Genomic DNA, 18,845 nt, shown 5'->3' on the forward strand with positions numbered 1-18,845 from the left:
CTGTGCTGTGTGTTCTGTTGTGTTGTCTGACCAGGATTATCTGCTACGCACTAATTTCCTTTCGGGCTGTGATGAAGTCAGAAAACCACAGCCAGCGCTCCCCGCGGTGCCTTCCGCTGCGGATCACTTGACATGTCCCTTCCCAGGAGGGCCAGGCCAGGCACGCTCCGGCTCCGGCACCATGGACCAAAGGGAGATCCTGCTACAGAACCTGGAAAGGGTCCAAGGCAAGAAGCTCAGCCGAGGAGAGTTTGCAGAGGAGTTTTTGGTGAGTTCACTCAAGGCTCAGCTCAGTGTTTCAGCTCATGTCGGAGGGAATCGCTCGGTCACTTCTCAAACACATGACAGTGAGACTTTCTAGGAGTTTTTTAATAGACACCCAGGAGTTAACTGGGCTAAGAGGGATGTAAAGACATGAGAGGAATGTAATGGTTTGCATTTGAACTGTTTGCTTTTTAGCTAATTACCCGAGTGCTTCCTGTTTTCTGCTTGCCGAATGCACTTGTCGGGACGCGGTTTCACTTTGCCTGGTAACAGAACCAGGGGGACAGGGAGGAATATGGAGCTTCTGGCCCTGGTGACACAACTGAGGATACAGGGAGGAATATGGAGCCTCTGCCCCTTCTCGCCATTGCAATCTGTTAGACCTGTGGCACACGAGTTCCTACCAGGGATCTCCGGTTTCTCCTTGACTTACCTTGTCCTTGTTTCCATGGAGCACAGGTTGCCCAGAGAAGCTGTGGCTGCCCCATCCCTGGAAATGTTCAAGGCCAGGTTGGACGGGGCTTGGAGCACCCTGGGACAGTGGAAGGTGTCCCTGCCCATGGCACGGGGTGGAATGAGATGAGCTTTAAGGTCCGTTCCCACCCAAACCATTCTGGGACCTGGGATCTGTGTGCTCTACATCCAGCAGTGCTCCTGGCCCCTCCTGGAAACTACTTTCTTGTTCCCTCAAGGCAATAGCTGCAAAAAATGCTAATGGCTCCCACCACCCTGTGAGTTCTGCATTGCCCTGAATTTGTGAGCTCTCCGACACATTTTTTGGTTTGGGTGCCAGGGATGAGGCTCAGATGCCAATGCACCATCTCATGGCTAAAGCTGGTGACTGGAAATGACTCTTGGTGTATCAGCTGGAGGCAGGTGGCTCTGACAGGCTGCCTGGGCTGCTCTGGGAGGCAGTGACATTGCCCAGCTTTAACAAACAAAGGGAAGGGTAAAACTGGTACCTCTGTGAGATCTGAGATGTGCCAAACACTGGACCAATCTCTGGCTCCGGGTTACTGAGGGGTCCCCACAAGCTCCAGCCCTGCTCTGTCATACCAGTGAAATCTGACACTTCAAACACTTGGGGAAAGCTGAGTGTTTGGTTTCCAGGTGTCTGGGGTGGAGGGAAGTGATTAATCTGAGCCTGCAGTGACAGTCTGTTGTTCCATGGAACAAAGCGCTGTCACAGCCTGCTGAGTTTCCCCTCTCTCTGCCGGGGTGTCTGTGCGTGCGAGGCAGTGGGCTCTGAGCCCTGCTGCTCAGGCTGGCTCCAGAAGCCTAATGTGTTCATTTCTGATCAAAATGGCAGGTGGAAATGGTCAAGGCTGCATTTCCTCTTGTATGGGATAAGATCTTCTTAGAGTGACCTGATTTGTGGCCACTTGGGCAAGGCAGTGGCCTCACCAGGCCGTTGTGCTGGCTTGTGTTTCCAAATGTGACAGAAATATTCAGTGCCATTCCTCCCCTAATTCCTGCCCTCTCCTTGTGGGACTGAGCATTTGTACGTGCAAGTTGTGGTGATGTTACTGTAAATGGCAGTGGGTTTGTTGGAGTCCCTTTTTTCTGTCTGTGCAGCCTCACAGCTGCACACTGCCCAGGCTCCCCAAGGAATGGGCACGGCCCCAAGGCTGCCAGAGCTCCAGGAGCATTTGGACAATGCTCTGAGGCACAGGGTGGGATTTTGGAATGTCTGTGCAAGACCAGAAGCTGGACTCAATTATTCTTGTGGGTCCCTTCCAGCCCAGGATATTCCATGATTCTGTGATTCCCACTTGCTTTTTCATACCTAGGCATTGCCCACACAGTTTCATGTCAGATTATTCAGGGACAGAAAAGTCAGATGATTCAGGGCCTTGGCTCTGAGAAGACTGACTTTAGTATGGAGTCATGCCCCTTCCATGAAAGCTTTCCCTGGAAGCTGGGGGTGTACTGAAAGGAGGCAGGGGAGGATGTGACCAAAACCAGAATTGCTCAGAAGGCTACAGGGATGTGGAGGCCACAAAACCCATCCTGCTCCCACAATTTCTGTCCTACTGTGTCTGCCCCACGTTCTTAATTAATAGAGGCTGGACACATGGACTGTCCCGAGCCTCCTGTGCCTCCTCCCTGACTCATTCCATCAGATCTCTGAGATTTAACTCCTAGGGTATTGTGGCCGAATTCTGTGGTTTAAAACTGCAGTTTAATATTAAAAACCAACAACCCGGACACAAAAATATGAAAGAAAAAATACAGTGGGGCTGGTGCTTCAGAAGCTGATGGTACCAAACAGTATGTGTTATTTAGAAGCTGGAGGCAGTGAAATAAAATTCTATGCTTTGCCAGGAGAAAGATGCTGTAACTCTCTGTGAGTGCTGCAGCTTTATCCTGAAAAAGTAAGAGATGAGAGATTTTCAGCCCTAAGCGTCTGTCCCAGGACTCCTCTCTTCCCTTTCATCAGTCCATGGAGCCACTCTGCTCCAGTTGCTTGTGCTCCCTTAGTGGCTTTAGCATCGCTGCTTCCAGCTACGGACAGGAGCACCTCTACCAAAGTGAGAAAAATCAATAGATTTACCTGTCCTTTCTGGTATCATTTGTTAAAGGTGCTTTGACACTGTCACTCCTCTGATCTGGGTGCCTTTTGTACTGACAGTAATTCCCCCGGGTCTCACTCACTTGTGAGGGCGATGCTTTGTGTCACTTCACAAGCCGACGTGTGGGCACTGCCTCAGCACACACTTTCCATTCTTCAGAAGCTGTGCTGGGGCTCTCAGGTTGTTCTGTCTATTCTTGCTCTGAGAAAAGCCACTCAGGAAAGAATTAATGGTGCCGACCTTGCTTTGTGGTAGCAAACACGACCCCTCGAGACCTTCATGTGCTCTCTAGTAGTGCGCTGGCTGTAGCACGTCTGCTGTAATTTGTTCCACTCTTTTTTCACAGAAGCTGAAGAGACAGTCAACAAAGTACAGATCGGATAAAATCTACCCTGCAGCAGTGTCTGAGCAGCCAGAGAACGTCAAGAAGAACAGATACAAGGACATCTTACCTTGTAGGTTGGAAATGGCACATGTTCCTACTCAGCCTTTTGTTTTTCTTGCTTTTCTTGTTCTCATCCTCTGGTGCCTGCCTGCACAGTTGTTGTGTGTGAGCATCTCACTGCTATCTGTTGGCTTTGAGTCCTGCTGTTCAGATGCAGGGCTTTGGCTGCTGCTGTGCCCGCTCTGGGGGACTTTGGCACATATCAACGCCCTCAGGCACATGGTGGAATTCTGGGGATGTCCTGTGCAGGGACGGGAGTTGGACTCGATGATCCTTGTGGATCCTTTCCAACCCAGGATATTCCGTGATTCTGTGATATTTTCTAGAGACAGAAGGACTCCTATTCACTAGGAAACACATCCTCCAGTGATCATCCTTGCAAGCTTCCCGGGTAGCATTGCAATCCCTTGCATCCAAAGGCCTTTGGACAACTATGTCTCCGTGATGTACAAAGCAGACAACAGGCAAAACCTGCTGTGGCTTGTCCTGGCTTGATGCAGTGATCTCCAAAGGACAGTCTGTCCCAGGATCAGAGCAGATTGTCTCTTTCATCCATTCCAACTTGGAAAAGAAAGTAAATCACAGAATAATTGAGGTTGGAAAAGACCTCCAAGATTGAGTCCAGCTTTCAAACCTTTGTATCTAACGCCACAGACCTGGTTTGAGCCTGGAGTGCGTTTAGGTGGTTTCGGGCTTGGCTTTCTGCATGGTCAGAGGGGATCAGCGTTGCACTGGGGCAGTGGCAGCTCCTGCAGCTCTCCCCTAAAGCCTCCCCAACTCTCCGAAAGGATCTCGTCCATCCCCTATGTGTGTAGGCAGAGGCACTTCTGAGCAGGGCTGTGGGAGGTGTGGGAGGTGTGGGAGGTGTGGGAGGGACATCAGCTGCTTGCACAGCCACCCACCTGCCCTGGATGAGCTCTCTGATGTGAATGCTCCCCCAAAGCACCTTGTGCTGCCCTCCAAGGACTCAGTGACCATGAAAGACAGACACTGACTGCTGCTTCTCCTGCTTTTGCAGTTGACCACACCAGAGTGGAGTTGTCCCTGATTACATCTGACACAGATTCTCATTACATCAATGCCAACTTCATCAAGGTATGGCCTCTTTTGTGCCGTTTTGTCCTGCAAAGGTGTTGGTCTTGCCACCTCTTGTGCCAAGAGGAGCAGGTCAGGGGCTCTGGTGAACCAAAGGGCTCTGCAGTAATTTCTGGGCTGTGCTCAAGGATGACTGATGTAAGAAGATGTGTACAACCAGTGAGCCCTGCAGAAACCCTCTGTGCAGCACAGAGGCACCAGGCTACAGGGCAGGGGACACACTCGTGCCGGGGCCACGGGTGGAACAGTTTGTGGTTCACAGCCCCAATTTCCTTGTCGCCGTTGCTGCCTTTGGTGGGTGACAGTGGTGCAAAATTGCCTGTGGCCAGAGTCACCTGGGCTGCAACCAGTGCAGAGGCAGGAAACCTTGCAGTGCTACACGGCTGGGACCCGCTGCTGGGGCGAGCAACGGGGCACGTCAGTGTGGGGCAGTGCTCCATCAGCAGCTCCACGTGTTTTGGGACTGTCCTGGGCCTACAACCCTTCTCTGATTGACAGATGGATAGATGGATAGATGGATAGATAGATGGTTGGTTGGTTCCCTTCATTCTCCATGACAGTGACCCAGGGCTCTTCTGCAGGAGAAAAGACCTTCCCAACAGGATCATTGTTCATTCTGTGGCCACATCACCTTCAAGCTCCCAGAGCACTGTAAGAACTGGTGCTGGTCTCAGCTCAACCCCAGCTCCCCAGCTCGGCCCTGCCTTTTCTTTGCACATCACTGCTCGAGTTAATGTATGTGTCCAAAATTCAACTATATGAAAGTCCTTCTAAATTCTTAATGGGCTTGCTGATAGAAGTAAATTCAGAGAGAGGAATGACTTTATTTCTGCTGGTGAACTATGCACAGATGTGTCCATGTCTGGCTTGAATGTTCCAGGGTGTCTACGGGCCAAGAGCATACATTGCAACCCAGGGTCCTCTCCCCACTACTGTCATTGACTTTTGGAGGATGATTTGGGAGTATGAAGTCCTGGTAAGGTGCAGATTTATATCTAAATGTAAAGTTTTTATGTCCTTTTTTTTAAGAAAAGTTGTCCTTACATCCTGAAGTCCTTTGTGAGCCAGGGTTTCACTCCAGATGTTGTGTGTGTCCCACATCTCTACCATCAGCCTCCTCCCACTCGTGCCAAGGCAGGAGCCTGCTGGTGGCTGTCCCTGCCTTTGGGTGGTGGCTGGGGAGGTCCTTGTGCCAGGCTGTGGGTGATGTCCCAGTGTGACTTGTCTGGCAGTCGGGGCTCAGGGGAAGGCAGCCCACAGAGTTTCCTTGTCACTGATAAGTACCCGCAAGAGCTGAGTTTAATTTTGCTGCCTGGATAAGAAACTTGTGCTCAGACTTTTCTAATGAACTTTCTTCCTGCAGGTCGTGGTCATGGCTTGTATGGAGTTTGAAATGGGGAAGGTGAGTAGTGTGTCACAGATGGCCTCTGAGTGCCAGGGCAGGGTGAGAGATGCAGATTTTTATTAAATCCCATTAGTGACAGCGAGTTTCTGTTTGATATGAGCTGTTTTCTGAGTCTCCAACTACAAATGGTCCCATGGGAGATGTCCCTGCCCATGGCAGGGGGTGAAATGAGATATCTTTAAGGTCCCTTCCAACCAAACCAGTCTGGGATTCCATGAAATTCTTCAGCCATTTCCGGTAGCATAGAGAATCTCTCTGGAAAGGCAAAACCAGCAGTGGCAGCTGCAAGGAAGGGGAGGCTGGAGCTGGACAGCAGCAAGAGCTGAGCCTCTTCCCAGCGTGAATTTTGTCCTGAAAAGTGAAAGAGGAGACAGCACAGCTGGGCCAGTGGGGAATAACCAAACACATCCTGCTTGTCCCAACAGAAGAAGTGTGAGCGGTACTGGGCGGAGGTGGACGGCTCCCCCCTGCACTGTGGCCCCTTCGCCATCACCTGTGTGAGTGCAGCCACCCCAGCACCCTGACCCCCCCGGGGCACCCATGGAAAATGTGACTCTGACTTCTTCTGCAGGAGGCTGAGGAGAAGAGGAATGAGTATGTGATTAGAACTTTAAAGGTGACCCTGAATGAGGTAAGGAGGAAAGGTCAAGGCAGAAAATGCACCCGGGCTGGCTTTGTTATATAAATAATATATTGAAATATGGTACATTTTGTGCAGAAAAGTTTAGACTGCTCAGGCTGCTGAATTAGATTTGACAGCAGTTGAGGGAACAAAGAAAGTAAAAAATTCATTAAGTCAGACCTCAGTTTCTGAAGGTGTTTGTCAGTCATGGCAAATCAGACTCCGGGTAAGTGAGGCCAAGAATGTCATAAAACAGCTCCTGCAGCAAAACCAGCTGCAAACTGTTCCTCTGCCCTTTGCCTGCTGATGCAGAAGGGAGTTGGAGATGGAGCAGAAATCCAGCTTCCCTTGCCATGCGGACATCCCAGACCCTGCCACTGCTCTTCCTCTGCAGGCAACCCGCACCATCTACCACTTCCACTACAAAAACTGGCCGGACCACCACATCCCCTCATCCATCGAGGCCATCCTGGAGCTCGTCAGGGACGTTCGCTGCTACCAGCCCGATGACAGGGTCCCTGTCTGCATCCACTGCAGGTGGGTAACCTGGCTGCCAGCAGGGAAGGGCTGCTGGCCCCCAGACCCCTGTGCTCCCACATCCCGAGGGGTCACAAAGCAGGGAAGATGGCCAAGCCCACAGCCAAGCTCCCCTTGTAGGGAGCCCTAAGGCAAAGGGCTCCTCTGAGGACAGCCAGCATGGCCAGGGGGCAGGGAAGGAGGCAGCAGCAGGCCAGCAACAGAATCACAGAATCATGGAATTGCTTAGGTTGGAAAAGTCCTTTAAGATGGTCGAGTCCAACCATCTGCCCAGCACTGCCAAGGCCACCACTAAACCACGTCCTCAAGTGCCACATCTACACGTTTTCTCAATGGTGACTTCACCACTGCCCTGGACAGCCTGTGCTAGTGCTTGACAATGCTTTTGGTGTAGAAATTTTTCCTGATATCCAATCTAAACCTCCCCTGGGGCAACCTGAGGCCATTTCCTCTTGTCCTGTCCCTTGTTAGTTGGGAGAAGAGACCAGCACCTGGCCAGGGAGTTGTAGAGAGTGAGAAGGTCTGGGTCAGAGATCACCACCACTGGGCATGTCCGTGTGTGGCTGGTCAGCACAGGAGGACTGAGAGCAGTTCTCAGGGATGAGCTGTGCCTCCCAACCCTGTGCAGCAGAGCCCTGCGTGGGCTGAAGCTGCAGCATCATGCGGGTCTGCACCTTCTGCTGTGTGGAAGGGACAGGTGGCTGTGGGTCTTCTCCAAATATCCTTGTCAGAAAACACAGTGTGCCCACCTTCTGAGCTGTGCTGGCAACCCTGCTGTGGCTGTCATTGCAGTGCTGGCTGCGGCAGAACCGGCGTCATCTGCGCCATCGACTACACCCAGAAGCTGCTGAAGGATGGGGTGAGTGCCAAGCCCTCACTGCCTTCGATGGCACCTGCACCCCTCTGTCCCTCCCCAACCTTCCCTCTCCCTTTCACCTCCTCTGACTGCACTCAGGTGGATTTCAGGTGGATGGGAGCTCCCCATGGCCTGACTGGAGAACGCTGGTGAACAAAGCGCTGATTCCCCATCCCCAGTTTGTGCCACTCCTCTCTCTCTAGACACTGGCAGCATCACAGCAGTGGGGCAGAATCCCCCCTCCACTGCTCCCTCTGGCCAGGCCTTCAGCTCACAGCACACGGCCCTGTGCTGACCTTCACTCTTCAATACATCTTTACTATCTGTATTTGTCTCTCCGCACTTACATATCAGATACTCAGCATTTCCAAACCACCACCTTGCTTTACTCTGACTCTCCAATAACGGTGGCACAGGCAGTAATCCGTGGCCTCAGGGCAGGTTGCTGGGACTCAGAGGAGAGCCTGATGTCTTCTGTTCTACCGTTCCCTGAACCCATCCAACAGGGAAATCAGTGTCACGTCCTCTGTGCTGCCCACAGCTTAATAACTAACACTCTAACACTCTGTGGAGTGTGAGACAGGAGGAGGGAGGAGGGTGGTTTGTAATAAATAAAACAGCACTCAAAGCAGGCTCTTTGTTAAAAATTCTTGCAGTAGCAGGCCTGGATTTCAAACAGTGCTCTGAACTGCATCATGACTTGGAAGCTTTGTGGAATTAGGCCTGTCTGTAATTTTTATCAGAGAAATCATAGAAATCATGGAAAGACTTGGGTTGGAGGGACCTTAAAGATCCTCTCTTTCCAGCCCCCTGCCATGGGCAGGGACACCTTCCACTATCCCAGGTTGCTCCCAGCCCCATCCAACCTGGCCTTGGACACTGCCAGGGATGGGGCAGCCACAGCTTCTCTGGGCACCCTGTGCCAGGGCCTCCCCACCCTCACTGGGAACAATTCCTTCCCAATATCTAATCTAAATCTCTTCTCTTTTAGTTTGAAACCATTTTGTCTTTTCCCTTTCTTGCCAGATTGTTCCAGTGAACTTCAGTGTGTTCAGTCTGGTCCAGGAAATGCGCACACAAAGACCTTGCATAGTGCAGACCAAGGTAGGTTTGGGGAATGTCACCAACTGGTCCATGCCGGGACCTCACCTTTTCCCCAGGAGGGTTCACAGCAGGGAAACCCAGAGCAGCAGTGCTGGTGGGAGCTGGGGTGTGGAGATGTTGTGCAAAGTCCCTTTTCTGAACAGAACAATGATTTTTCAGAAATTAATTTGGTAGCTGAGCGTTTCCTTGTGGACAGCTGGGACAGCACTCACAGTGTGATTTATCGAACGCTTGTGCTGGAAACCAGGAACTGTCCAGGCAATGAAGTGGGAACTTTTCTCAGCTGCAACAGACTGAAGAGGAAGCTGAATACAGAACAGCATTGTTTGCACACCCAAAAACCCCCCAAATGCTTCGGTGTGAACCCTGTGAGAGTCGTGGCTTCTGCCTCTTCTCGGAATTCACACCCTGCCACTGGACAGGAAAGGCAGCTTCTCTCAGGGGTGCTACTTGATTGGGAAGAGGTGCCATTTACAGGTCCCACCGGTGCTGGCTGTCACGTTTTTTCTGTCTGGAATGCAGGAGCAGTATGAGCTGGTTTACGACGCGGTGATTGAGCTCTTCAAAAGGCAGATTCAAGCACTCGATGCCCAGAAAGATTTTGCTACTTCACAGGTAAAAGTCCCAGGACAACTACCCTGCCTCTTGCAGCCTGGGCACTCCAGCTCTAACCTCAGTTCCTGCTGCAGACTTGGGATGAATTCCCATATTTTCTGCTCCCCTTGATACCCAAACTGAGTCTCTTTTGAAGTTAACCCATGAGAATCCAGCTCTTCCCCTAAATGTGCAATGCTTATCACAAACAAGACCTAGATTTTCTTCCGTCTCAAAACCATTTTCTATTTTCTATATATATTTATGATTGTTTAATGTCATGAGTGAATAGAAAAGCATGAACTTTCTACAGGAGGGACTGATTTCCATGGGGATGTTCCAGAGAAACTTGTCTTCATGGAGTTCTTGGAAGCAGCTGAGGGATTTTTAGATCAGGTTGGGAAGGTCCAGGTTGGGAAGCTTGGGATCACAAGGCAGTGAGGCTGAAAGTGTTACCTCGTGTGCTAGTGAGGGAATCAGCACCACAGCCTGTCTTTGGGAGGACATAGGGGGAGATATCTTGTGAAAAAACATGGCAAAGTCTCACAAATCTGTTACACCTCTGAGGAAAAATAATGTGATCTTGGTGTGAAGCTGCACATTAACATGAAGAGCCAAAACATCTCTGCTTGAGGTTTTCTTTGCTCTTGCTGTTCTGTGACTGCCAACATGAGCCTCACTGGATCAAATCCAGGAAAGTAAATGCATCACAGCAAAGCCTGGAAGGTCACAGTGAGCTCATTTTGTCAGAAACTTTTATCTAAAGAATTGGGAAGAGGATCCTGCAATGGGACTCGTGCCTCAGTTTTGCCATAGGATTTGCAGGATGTTCCAAGCCAGAGCTGAGTGAGAAAAGAACTGGGAAAAGCCTTTTTGGCCTGGTTAAGGACAGTCTGTGAGCAAAGGTCACACAGAGCTGGGCTGACACAAAATGCAGAGGACGCTTCAAGTCAGGATGTGGTTTTGTAGCTCTTGCCCAAAACTCTCGCCCCCCTAAACCTCCCTCTCCTCTGAGGACACTGTGCAGAGCATGGGGATGGCCATGAGCTGGTGTCACAAACAAAACCAGCACCCAGCTTGCCCAGTGTGGGCTCCTGAAGGCAGAGTGTCTGCACAGGCTGCCTGCCAGCTGTTTGGCACAGCTGGATGGTTGTAGGGCTCTCTGTGCTCTCGATTCAGAAAGGTGCTGGCAGGAGTTGTTCTTCAGGAAGTTCTGTCTGCAGTTTTCAGCTCCACCTTGGTGTTTTCAAGTTGCTGCTGATCATTTCCCAAGTGCTTTAGTAATTAGAAGTAGTTGGCAAAAATTCCGACTCCTGAAGCAGCACGTTGGTGTTTGCATTCTGCCTCCTCACTCTTGTTTGCCAACATTTCCTTTCCCTAGGAAGGAGCAGGGCATCCTGCAGCCAAGCCGGTCCTGACTCCAGTGGAAGACATTTATGGCCTGAGTTTACTCACCTGGTAAGGCCTCAGCACAAGTATCCCTGGTTGGTATTTGCAGTCACCCACACAATTTCAGAGAGGTGAACTTTTTGATGTGTGCTTTGGAACACTTTAGCTCTCAGGATCTGCTGCCTCCCTTGAGTCCCACTTTGACCCTCATGTTTTTCCTAACAAAATTCATAGAATCATAAGGGTTGGAAAAGTCTTCTAAGACCACCGGGCACAACCATTAACCCAGCACTGCCAGGTCCAACACTAAGCCGTGTCCCCAAGTGCCACATCTACGTGTTTTTTGAATACTTCCACAGATGGTGTTTCCACCACTTCCTTAGGCAGCCTGTTCCAATGCCTGATCACCCCCTCAGTGAAGAAATTTTTCTTAATTTCCTAATAATTCCTGCTCTTCTCACTGATGTGTCTCAGCCTCTTCCCTGTGTGTCATTATCAGTCCCCTTCTTCTGCCCTGGGCTTTGTTTCACGCAGTGTTTCACATATGAACTGAGAAGAGTATGAAACAGTATAAAAACAGTCTCATGCACATGGAGACACCAAGGGCTGGGTTATCCCAGCCCTCTGCCTGGCACGGAATGTCCCCCCAGTGGTCCCATCTTCCATCTGCACATTCCACTCCAGTGCCCCTTGCTGCAGGAATAGCAGTCCTGAGGATCCAACTTCCCAATACCAGCAGCTTCCAAGGGTGGTGGGATCTCTCTGTGGGCACTGTTTGGGATTGCAGTGTCCTCTTTCTGTAAATAATTTTGCTTTTCATTCAGTTTGCTGGCATAAAGGGGCCTCCTCTGTTCACCATTTACTGGTGTCGAAGTGGAGCACAGTCCTTCCCTGTGCTCCTGGCTTGAGGCCGAGCTGGGCTCTGCGTTCCCGAGGGAATTGCTGCTGGGAGCAGTGCTGTGGGCCCCGTTAGTGGGCTGACATTTTCTGAGCCCTCAATGGCCTTGACTCCACACCACTTTTTTGTGCTTTACTGCAGCTCAGAGCGAGAGGAGCAGGTTGCACACCAACACCTGCCTCTGCAGCAGGAGGAGCACCAACGTCTCCGTCCTGCGGCACAGAGCAAAGCGTCTCTGCCCTCGCCGTGTGCCACGGCAGCACAGCACAGCTCTGCCCAGGGTGTGCCCCCCATCAGACAGGCCATCTCCTTCGGTGCTTTGAACTTCGTCAGCCGCAGGAAGGCGGCTGCCGGTGAGCCCAGGGGTGCTGGGGATGCCCCTCAGAAACACCGCAGCTGGGAGCTGGACCTGGAGCCAAAGGGAGCAGGCGGGAGGGGGCCTGGTGCCAAAGCACCTCTGGCATGGACTGTATCGACCCCTCTAGCCCTGGGGCAGCAGGGAGAAGACTGGGAACGGGATGCAGGGGATGCCAAGCCTGTTTGGAGTCCACAGGGGCCAAAAGCCAGTCACCCAAGCTTCCAGGATGGATTTTCCCCTGTGGACCCAAATACCTCCAGACGAGCAGCAGATGCCCTCCCAGGCCAGAGGCACCAGGGGCAATACCCTCACCCTTACCTGTGCTCAGCAGAAGACTCCTACTTCTCATCACTCTCTCCAGATAACCCCGTGTCCCCCGTGTTTCCCTTTCTGGAGGGGCAGGATGAGCTCCTCCGTTCTTGCTCTGCCAGTGCCCCACTACAGCCCACCACAGCCAGCTCCCCATCGTCCCACCACACTCCCCTGAACGAGGAGAGGATGTTCCCCTTGGGTGAGTGCTACTGGGACAAGGGGACACATGGGACAAGGTCTCTCTGGACTGGGGTGTGCTGGAGGGAGTGGTCAGTGTGGTCGTCTGGTGTCCAGGGAGGGCTGTGGCTGCTCCTCAGGACTGGGTTCTCATGGGAGCTGAGGGAGTAACTGGTTTCATCCTCACACTCTTTTCATCCTGCCTTAATTTTTTTCCACAAGCACTTTTAGAACACCATGATTTTCGTGTTTGAGTTACACAGCTGCTCTGAACCCCTGTGTCACCTCAGAGCAGCTCTCACAGGGTGTCAGGGACTGGTGCTGACCAATTCTTACAGCAAGGTGCTCCAAAAAGCATTCAGAAAGCTCCCAGAAATGGTTTTTTCTGAGGATCTTATTTTCAGGCCAAACCCTACTCTTTGCTTCAGAGTGTCATGTGGGGGACACTGAAATCTCACTGAGATTGAGAGATCCAGGACTTCAGGGGCCCTGAGCTACCTGATCTACTGGGTGACACCCCTGCCCATGGTGGGCCTGTTGGATCTAAATGGTTTTTAAGGTCCCTTCCAACCCAACCCATTCTATGATTCCATGATTCAACACAAGTATTTTGCCCAGATCTGTATCCTTAAATCCATCACCTGTCATACGAGGAAGGTGGAATTATTCCTTGATCTGGTTAGTCCTGGTCCAGCTGGACATTTCCTGTTGTCCACAGCTTTGGCATTTGCTCCATTTTGCCCTGCCCAGGCCCCTCAGCATTCGCTGTCACAAAGACATGCTCGTTATCCCGGTGCCCTTAGGAAGATATGCGAGTTGCAGCCCAAGCCAAGGAGCAGCAGAACCACCAGCTGTGTGCCTGGCTGTGTTGGGTTATGCTCATTTTCCTTGTGCAATTGGTGCTGAGAGCTATTTGGACGTTTAACCAAAAGTTTAGAGGTGTTTAACCTTAATGTCTGGTGCGTGGCAGGGCAGGAGCAGCCCTTTCCTCTATACAGGCCTGTGGTCCCCCTCATGTCCTGCCATGCCAGTAACCTGTGTCTCTCCAATCAGCCCCCCTGCCACAGCCAGATGATGATGATGATGCTCCACCCCTGCCCCAGCGCACCCCCGAGTCCTTCATTGTGGCCAGTGAGTTGGGTAAGTGATTAACAACATTAAATAAGGGTCTGAGAAGCACTGAAGGCTCACCTGACATCGGTGTGGTCCCGTAGCATCCGGCAGTGTCTGTGCTCTGGCTGCCTGGGGTGAGAAATGATCTCTCTGGTGTTCAATTGCTTCTAGGACAATTTCCTCTGGCCACTTCAGATTTCCAGCTTCCAGACAGAAATCCAAATATCGGAACCTCCTGGGAGTGGAGTGGTGAGTCTCACTCAGAGGGGTTTCCTGACCCTGTGAGATTGAGACCATGTAAGGTAAGTAAGTGGCTTTTTACCTCTTTTCTGGCATTATTTCTATGCCAATCTCCTTATCACATTTCCTTCTATGAGAAAGACTCTAGTTTTGCGACTTTGTACTTGCCATAAATTATTTCATAGAATCACAGAATCATGGAATGGTCTGGGTTGGAAGGGACTCTTAAGATGATCCCATTCCACCCCCTGCCATGGGCAGGGACACCTTCCACTAGACCAGGTTTCTCCAAGCCCTGTCCAACCTGACTTTGAACACTTCCAGGGATTTCAGGGCTCAGGATTGGGAAGAAGACATGGCCTCAGTCCAGCCCCTTCCTATCAACATCTACTTTACTCCAAACATAATTTTTTGGGATTCTAAGACCAGTACAGGGTAACAAACATATTGGCCCTCATTTAGAGAAGGATAATGAAGATAGGACATTCGTGTTCTGCTGAGCTTCACACAGCCCTGTGGAACCAACAGGAGCTGAACAAAATTTAGGCATCTCTTGATCATCCCATAGCTGAGTGACAGCTCTGTGAACTAGAAGAATAAGGCACAAGTCTGTCTTCCTTTACATGAGCGTGGAGGTGTGTGTGGGAGGGTGTTTGCACATCACATCCTTTCCTCATCTTCTCTGGCTTCCTTGTGTGCAAGAAAACAACATTCGGATGTGGGAATTTTAAATACCTGCCTTGTTTTTTGTTTCCAGAGTGCGAAGCTTTGGAGCCCACGAACAGGTATAAGTTTAACACTGGGATAATCTTTGTAATTAAGACCTGCTTTTTTTCTGAAACTGCTTTATTTAGTAAATGTGTTTAAGGTCCGTGCTCAGTGCAACGGAAATTGTTGCTAAATAGTTCTGCAGCTAAATAGTTCTAACCAGAACAGTGCTGCAACAAAATGAACTGGTAGTTTTATATTTCCTAATCAGCTCCTGCCTCATCCTGTACATGAGGATGTTCCTTGCAGGCTCCTCTTTGTCTGCATGTTGTATGTTTCCTTTGAGACAACTGAGATAAGATGGTTGGTAATAATTTATATATATATATATATTATTTTAAAGCTAAGTAACCAAGTCTTTTATTTTTGCTTTCTCAGAGACAACCCAGGATGGCTCTAATTCTCCTCCTCCGCTTCCTGAAAGAACCCCGGAGTCGTTTGTTCTCGCTGAGGCAGCAAGTAAGTGCTGAGCTCTTTTCTCGGGATGTAACTGAGGTTTTACACTCACACCTAAACCTGTAGGTTTCTGAGAGCATGGCCCACTTGTTCAAAGCATTACAGTGTAGTGCTTCAGCACTTCCCTGCAGGAGAGTTCAGCAAATACAATGAAAATAAACACAACTAGGGAACCTGCATAAAATTTCTAGAAGTGCTGCATTAGAGGAGATGAAAAGCAACAACAAAGCACTTGGAAAAAAACAGGAGGATTTACGAATGACCACTGAAAATGTGTGTATGATATATGTTCCCAGGTCTGCAGCCTGCTGCAAGAAATTCCTCGAGTCCTGCAGGTTTGGAGAACAAGGGCTCCGAAACATCATCCAAAGAACTCATGAAATGCTTCAGGAGGAGCAAGGTAAAAGAAACAAAAGAAAATGTGTGGAAAAGGGAGAGGGTGAGAGAAGGGCTGGCTCTGGCACAGCTGCTGCTGCTGCTGCCCTCTCACTGCTAACTGGGGGAACGGGGCCCTGCTTCGAGACTGCTCGTGTTTATGGCAAGAAAAGAAGAATAATAAAAATATTCCGATGTAGAAGTGCAAACACCTGCCCTGTCTGCACTGGGAACAGGGTAATGCAGCCCTGCCCAGGGCAGGGGTTATGCCCCAGCACTCCATCCACCTGAGTGCCAATTCCTCTGGGAAAAAGTTGCTCCAGTGGAGTCTGAGTCTGTCCTACAAGGACAGAACCATCACCAGCCTCCTCTTCTTGAGGCTCCTGTTAATTATCCTCGTGAGCTTGGGGTGTTATGGTGGAACAGAAAAGCATTTGAGGAAAACAGCAAGAAAAATACAGACTGGAGGCATTTGGGCTGACAAGGAAAAAGCCAAAGAGAGTGGCACAAAGTTTGCTTTTATGAGATGTGTACTTGTACATTTACCAGTGAATTCCCTTTACCACAGTAACTGATCCACTGCTTCCTACATTTTTTTCCCAACTAGCCTTTTTCTATTTTTTTTTTTAACAGAGCTTGAAAATATTGAAAAATATGAGAAAAAGTAAGTCTTTCAGGCTAGTATCTTCCCAATGGATTTGAGCAAGTATTTAAATGTGTGGCATGGAAATATCAAGAACCTGAACTTTTCCAGTGTGAAATTCCCCACACTTTGGAGCAGGGCACACAGAGCTGTGCCAGCTGAGCACCTTCTCACCTGGAGAGCTGTAGCTGTTGTAGGAATGTCATAAGGATGATGTGCTGACCTTCAGGTGCCTTGGGGACAAATTACCAAATTCTTCAGGTCGTTCAAACCTGTGTTGCAGGACCCTACAAATGGGAGATATGGGTGCTGGGAGAATGTGAGCCCCAGCCTGGATTCTGACCAGTCTATTTGGAGCACAAATAAGGAATCTCTCACTAAAATCCCTTTGGTCTAAAATTAAAAGGCTTACCTTGAAAACAGGACTGCTAAAAAGCGTTTAAAGCACTTCTGAGCAAACGTTTTCTCAGCAGAAAAATTTACTACTTGCTGCAGTAGTAAATCCACTCTCTGTAAATATGGGATTGCACAAATTAAGGATGGAATTGTTCCCTGTGAGGGTGGGCAGGCCCTGGCACAGGGTGCCCAGAGAAGCTGTGGCTGCCCCTGGGTCCCTGGAAGTGTCCAAGGCCAGGCTGGATGGGGCTTGGGGCTGGTTTGATGGTTGGACTGGATGATCTTAGAGGCCTTTTCCAACCTAAAGAATTCCATGATTCCATAAGTTCAGCTCTGGAAGTACCAGTGACCAACTGCTCCGGTCTCATTTTTTATTTCTAGGCATCTGCAGTCCATCTTCACTGACAAAATCATCAGAACCTGCCCCAACAAACTCTCCGAGGTCTTTCCTTAACTTTGGTATGTTTTCCTCTTTGTGTTTTGGTAGGAAGAACCTGGTTCTTGGAAATCTAAATGCCAGGCAGAACACTTACAAACTACAAACACTGCAGATAATGCTCATTGGTTTTTACACATTTAGTTATTACACATTTACAACTTTATTCGCAGCTACAGGATGTTGCTTTTCTGTCATATCTTAAAGCTTAGGAAAGATCTGAAACTACAAGTATTTTCAAATCCCGTGTTATTTTAAGGGATTACATAATCAGCATTTATAACATACAGAATTTGTTGCATTAAAAATATATATATAATTTCTTCCTAGGCTTTGCAAATCGATTTTCAAAACCTAAAGGACCAAGAAATCCACCCCCAGCATGGAAGATTTAGATGCATTTTATAGACTCGGCATTGCAGATTTGCAAGTCCTCCTGAAATACTTGGAATGCCCATCCCAGTGAGGCTTCCATCCAAATAAACACATCAAAAGCTGTTTCACGGTGTTGGCAGCTCAGGCACTACTTGCACATTCACTGGAGTTTAAAAGTAAAGAATATAAAAGTACCAGCAGCCTTCAGTTAATTCACAATGGGATGGAAGGCAAGCCTTGGAATACAAGTTTTATCCTAAGGAGGGACATATTTTTGTTGTGTTTTGGAATGTAATCACTTCAGAAGGATGGATTTGAGCATAAACTCAAATGGTTTTTGATGATGATGAAGACTATGGAATGATCTGGAAAGCCAATGGAGCAGAGTGAGGTGGATCAAGACCCTTACTCACATTTGTAGTCTACTGTAATCAAAGACACTGAGATGTTTACATTACTTGGACTAAGAAGGAATTAGCATTGCAGATTTTAGAAATAACATAAGCTTTTTGTTTCTTTCGTCTGAGTGAATCAGAGCATTTGTCTGGATTTTTGGGCAGTAAGTCTTAAGATGGTGATTGATCCCATAGAAACTACACTGTTGTAACTGGACTGCACAATTGGCTGACCCAGCTGCTCTTCCATCTGGGGAAAAAAAAAAAAATCCCAAATTACCACGACAGCAAGCAAAATAGTATTGTATTTTAAAAACAATGCTGTTCTTAAGGATTTGTGATCCTCCAGCACAGAATTTCAGGTGGGAACAGGGAAGACAAGATTTGTTGCGAGACTCCTCACCAGATTCCACTGCTGTTTCCATCAGTGGGGAGGGATAAAGATGCTGAAAATTGCTTTATATGATCGTTTTCCTGTAAAGACAGAAAACAAAAACAAAACAAAACACAAACAAAAAAAGGTGGGATTTGGGGAATCTGGTCAAGAGGAATCTGCTGACCACTGCTGGAATGGAAAACTCAGCTGGCTTAAAGTTGGAGGAATAGCCGATATTGCCTTTTTTATTACTGAAGTCATGGGTTTTCTTAACAGCAGAAAACAGTGAAAGCCTTTACCCAAATTATATTCCTGTTTCTCCCAGGCTGGACGGAGTTCGGAGCAACCTCGTGTAGCGGAAGGTGCCCCAGCCCATGGCAGGGGGTGAAACGAGATTTTTCAGTTCCCTCCCAACCCTTACGATTTTATGATTCAATGAATTTATTCCATCCCCTTGCCACGGGCAGGAATGGCCTTCTTAGGCTCGCTGCAACAGCTCCACATCATCTCCCTCGCGGGAAAAGCCTCCGCAGCACCCCGCGGCCGGTGTTTAATGGACGAAGCACTTTAGAACAAGCGACAACGCCGTGAAAATAAAGCTTTTTACCCTTCCCCGCTGCCCGGCTCCCGCTTCCCTCAGCAC

General features: G+C 49.3%; 1 protein-coding gene and 1 long non-coding RNA gene across 3 annotated transcripts; one reads left to right on the plus strand and one right to left on the minus strand.

Annotated features, from left to right (window-relative positions):
- The first annotated feature begins 71 nt into the window (after positions 1 to 71).
- PTPN22 (protein tyrosine phosphatase non-receptor type 22) lies at positions 72 to 18,103 on the plus strand. The gene is made up of 21 exons (XM_032132892.1): positions 72 to 268; positions 3,184 to 3,292; positions 4,301 to 4,377; positions 5,258 to 5,353; positions 5,741 to 5,779; positions 6,208 to 6,279; positions 6,354 to 6,413; positions 6,799 to 6,941; positions 7,734 to 7,800; positions 8,824 to 8,901; positions 9,424 to 9,516; positions 10,877 to 10,953; positions 11,924 to 12,651; positions 13,683 to 13,769; positions 13,914 to 14,044; positions 14,740 to 14,767; positions 15,129 to 15,209; positions 15,503 to 15,606; positions 16,215 to 16,245; positions 17,002 to 17,079; positions 17,387 to 18,103. The coding sequence occupies exons 1-21, from the start codon at positions 182 to 184 to the stop codon at positions 17,449 to 17,451; spliced, it is 2,331 nt and encodes a 776-aa protein (XP_031988783.1). The 5' UTR covers positions 72 to 181; the 3' UTR covers positions 17,452 to 18,103.
- LOC116455278 lies at positions 17,173 to 18,803 on the minus strand. Of its 2 annotated transcripts, XR_004244359.1 has the most exons (3): positions 18,502 to 18,803; positions 18,230 to 18,300; positions 17,173 to 18,076 (listed from the first exon to the last, which is right to left on the minus strand). It is a non-coding gene; the product is annotated as an uncharacterized LOC116455278 (long non-coding RNA). The 2 variants fall into 2 exon arrangements; XR_004244358.1 differs by having other exon boundaries at positions 18,230 to 18,803.
- Between the last annotated feature and the right edge of the window lie 42 nt (positions 18,804 to 18,845).

This window comes from Corvus moneduloides, chromosome 24 (genome assembly GCF_009650955.1).
Source record: "Corvus moneduloides isolate bCorMon1 chromosome 24, bCorMon1.pri, whole genome shotgun sequence".
In the NCBI taxonomy this organism is placed as follows: Eukaryota; Metazoa; Chordata; class Aves; order Passeriformes; family Corvidae; genus Corvus; species Corvus moneduloides.

Coding starts and splice junctions, on each gene's coding strand:
- PTPN22 (XM_032132892.1), top strand. CDS start 182: ATGGACCAAAGGGAGATCCTGCTACAGAACCTGGAAAGGGTCCAAGGC. Junction 13,770..13,913: donor CATTGTGGCCAGTGAGTTGG/GTAAGTGATTAA, acceptor AATTGCTTCTAG/GACAATTTCCTCTGGCCACT. Junction 15,607..16,214: donor AATGCTTCAGGAGGAGCAAG/GTAAAAGAAACA, acceptor TTTTTTTAACAG/AGCTTGAAAATATTGAAAAA.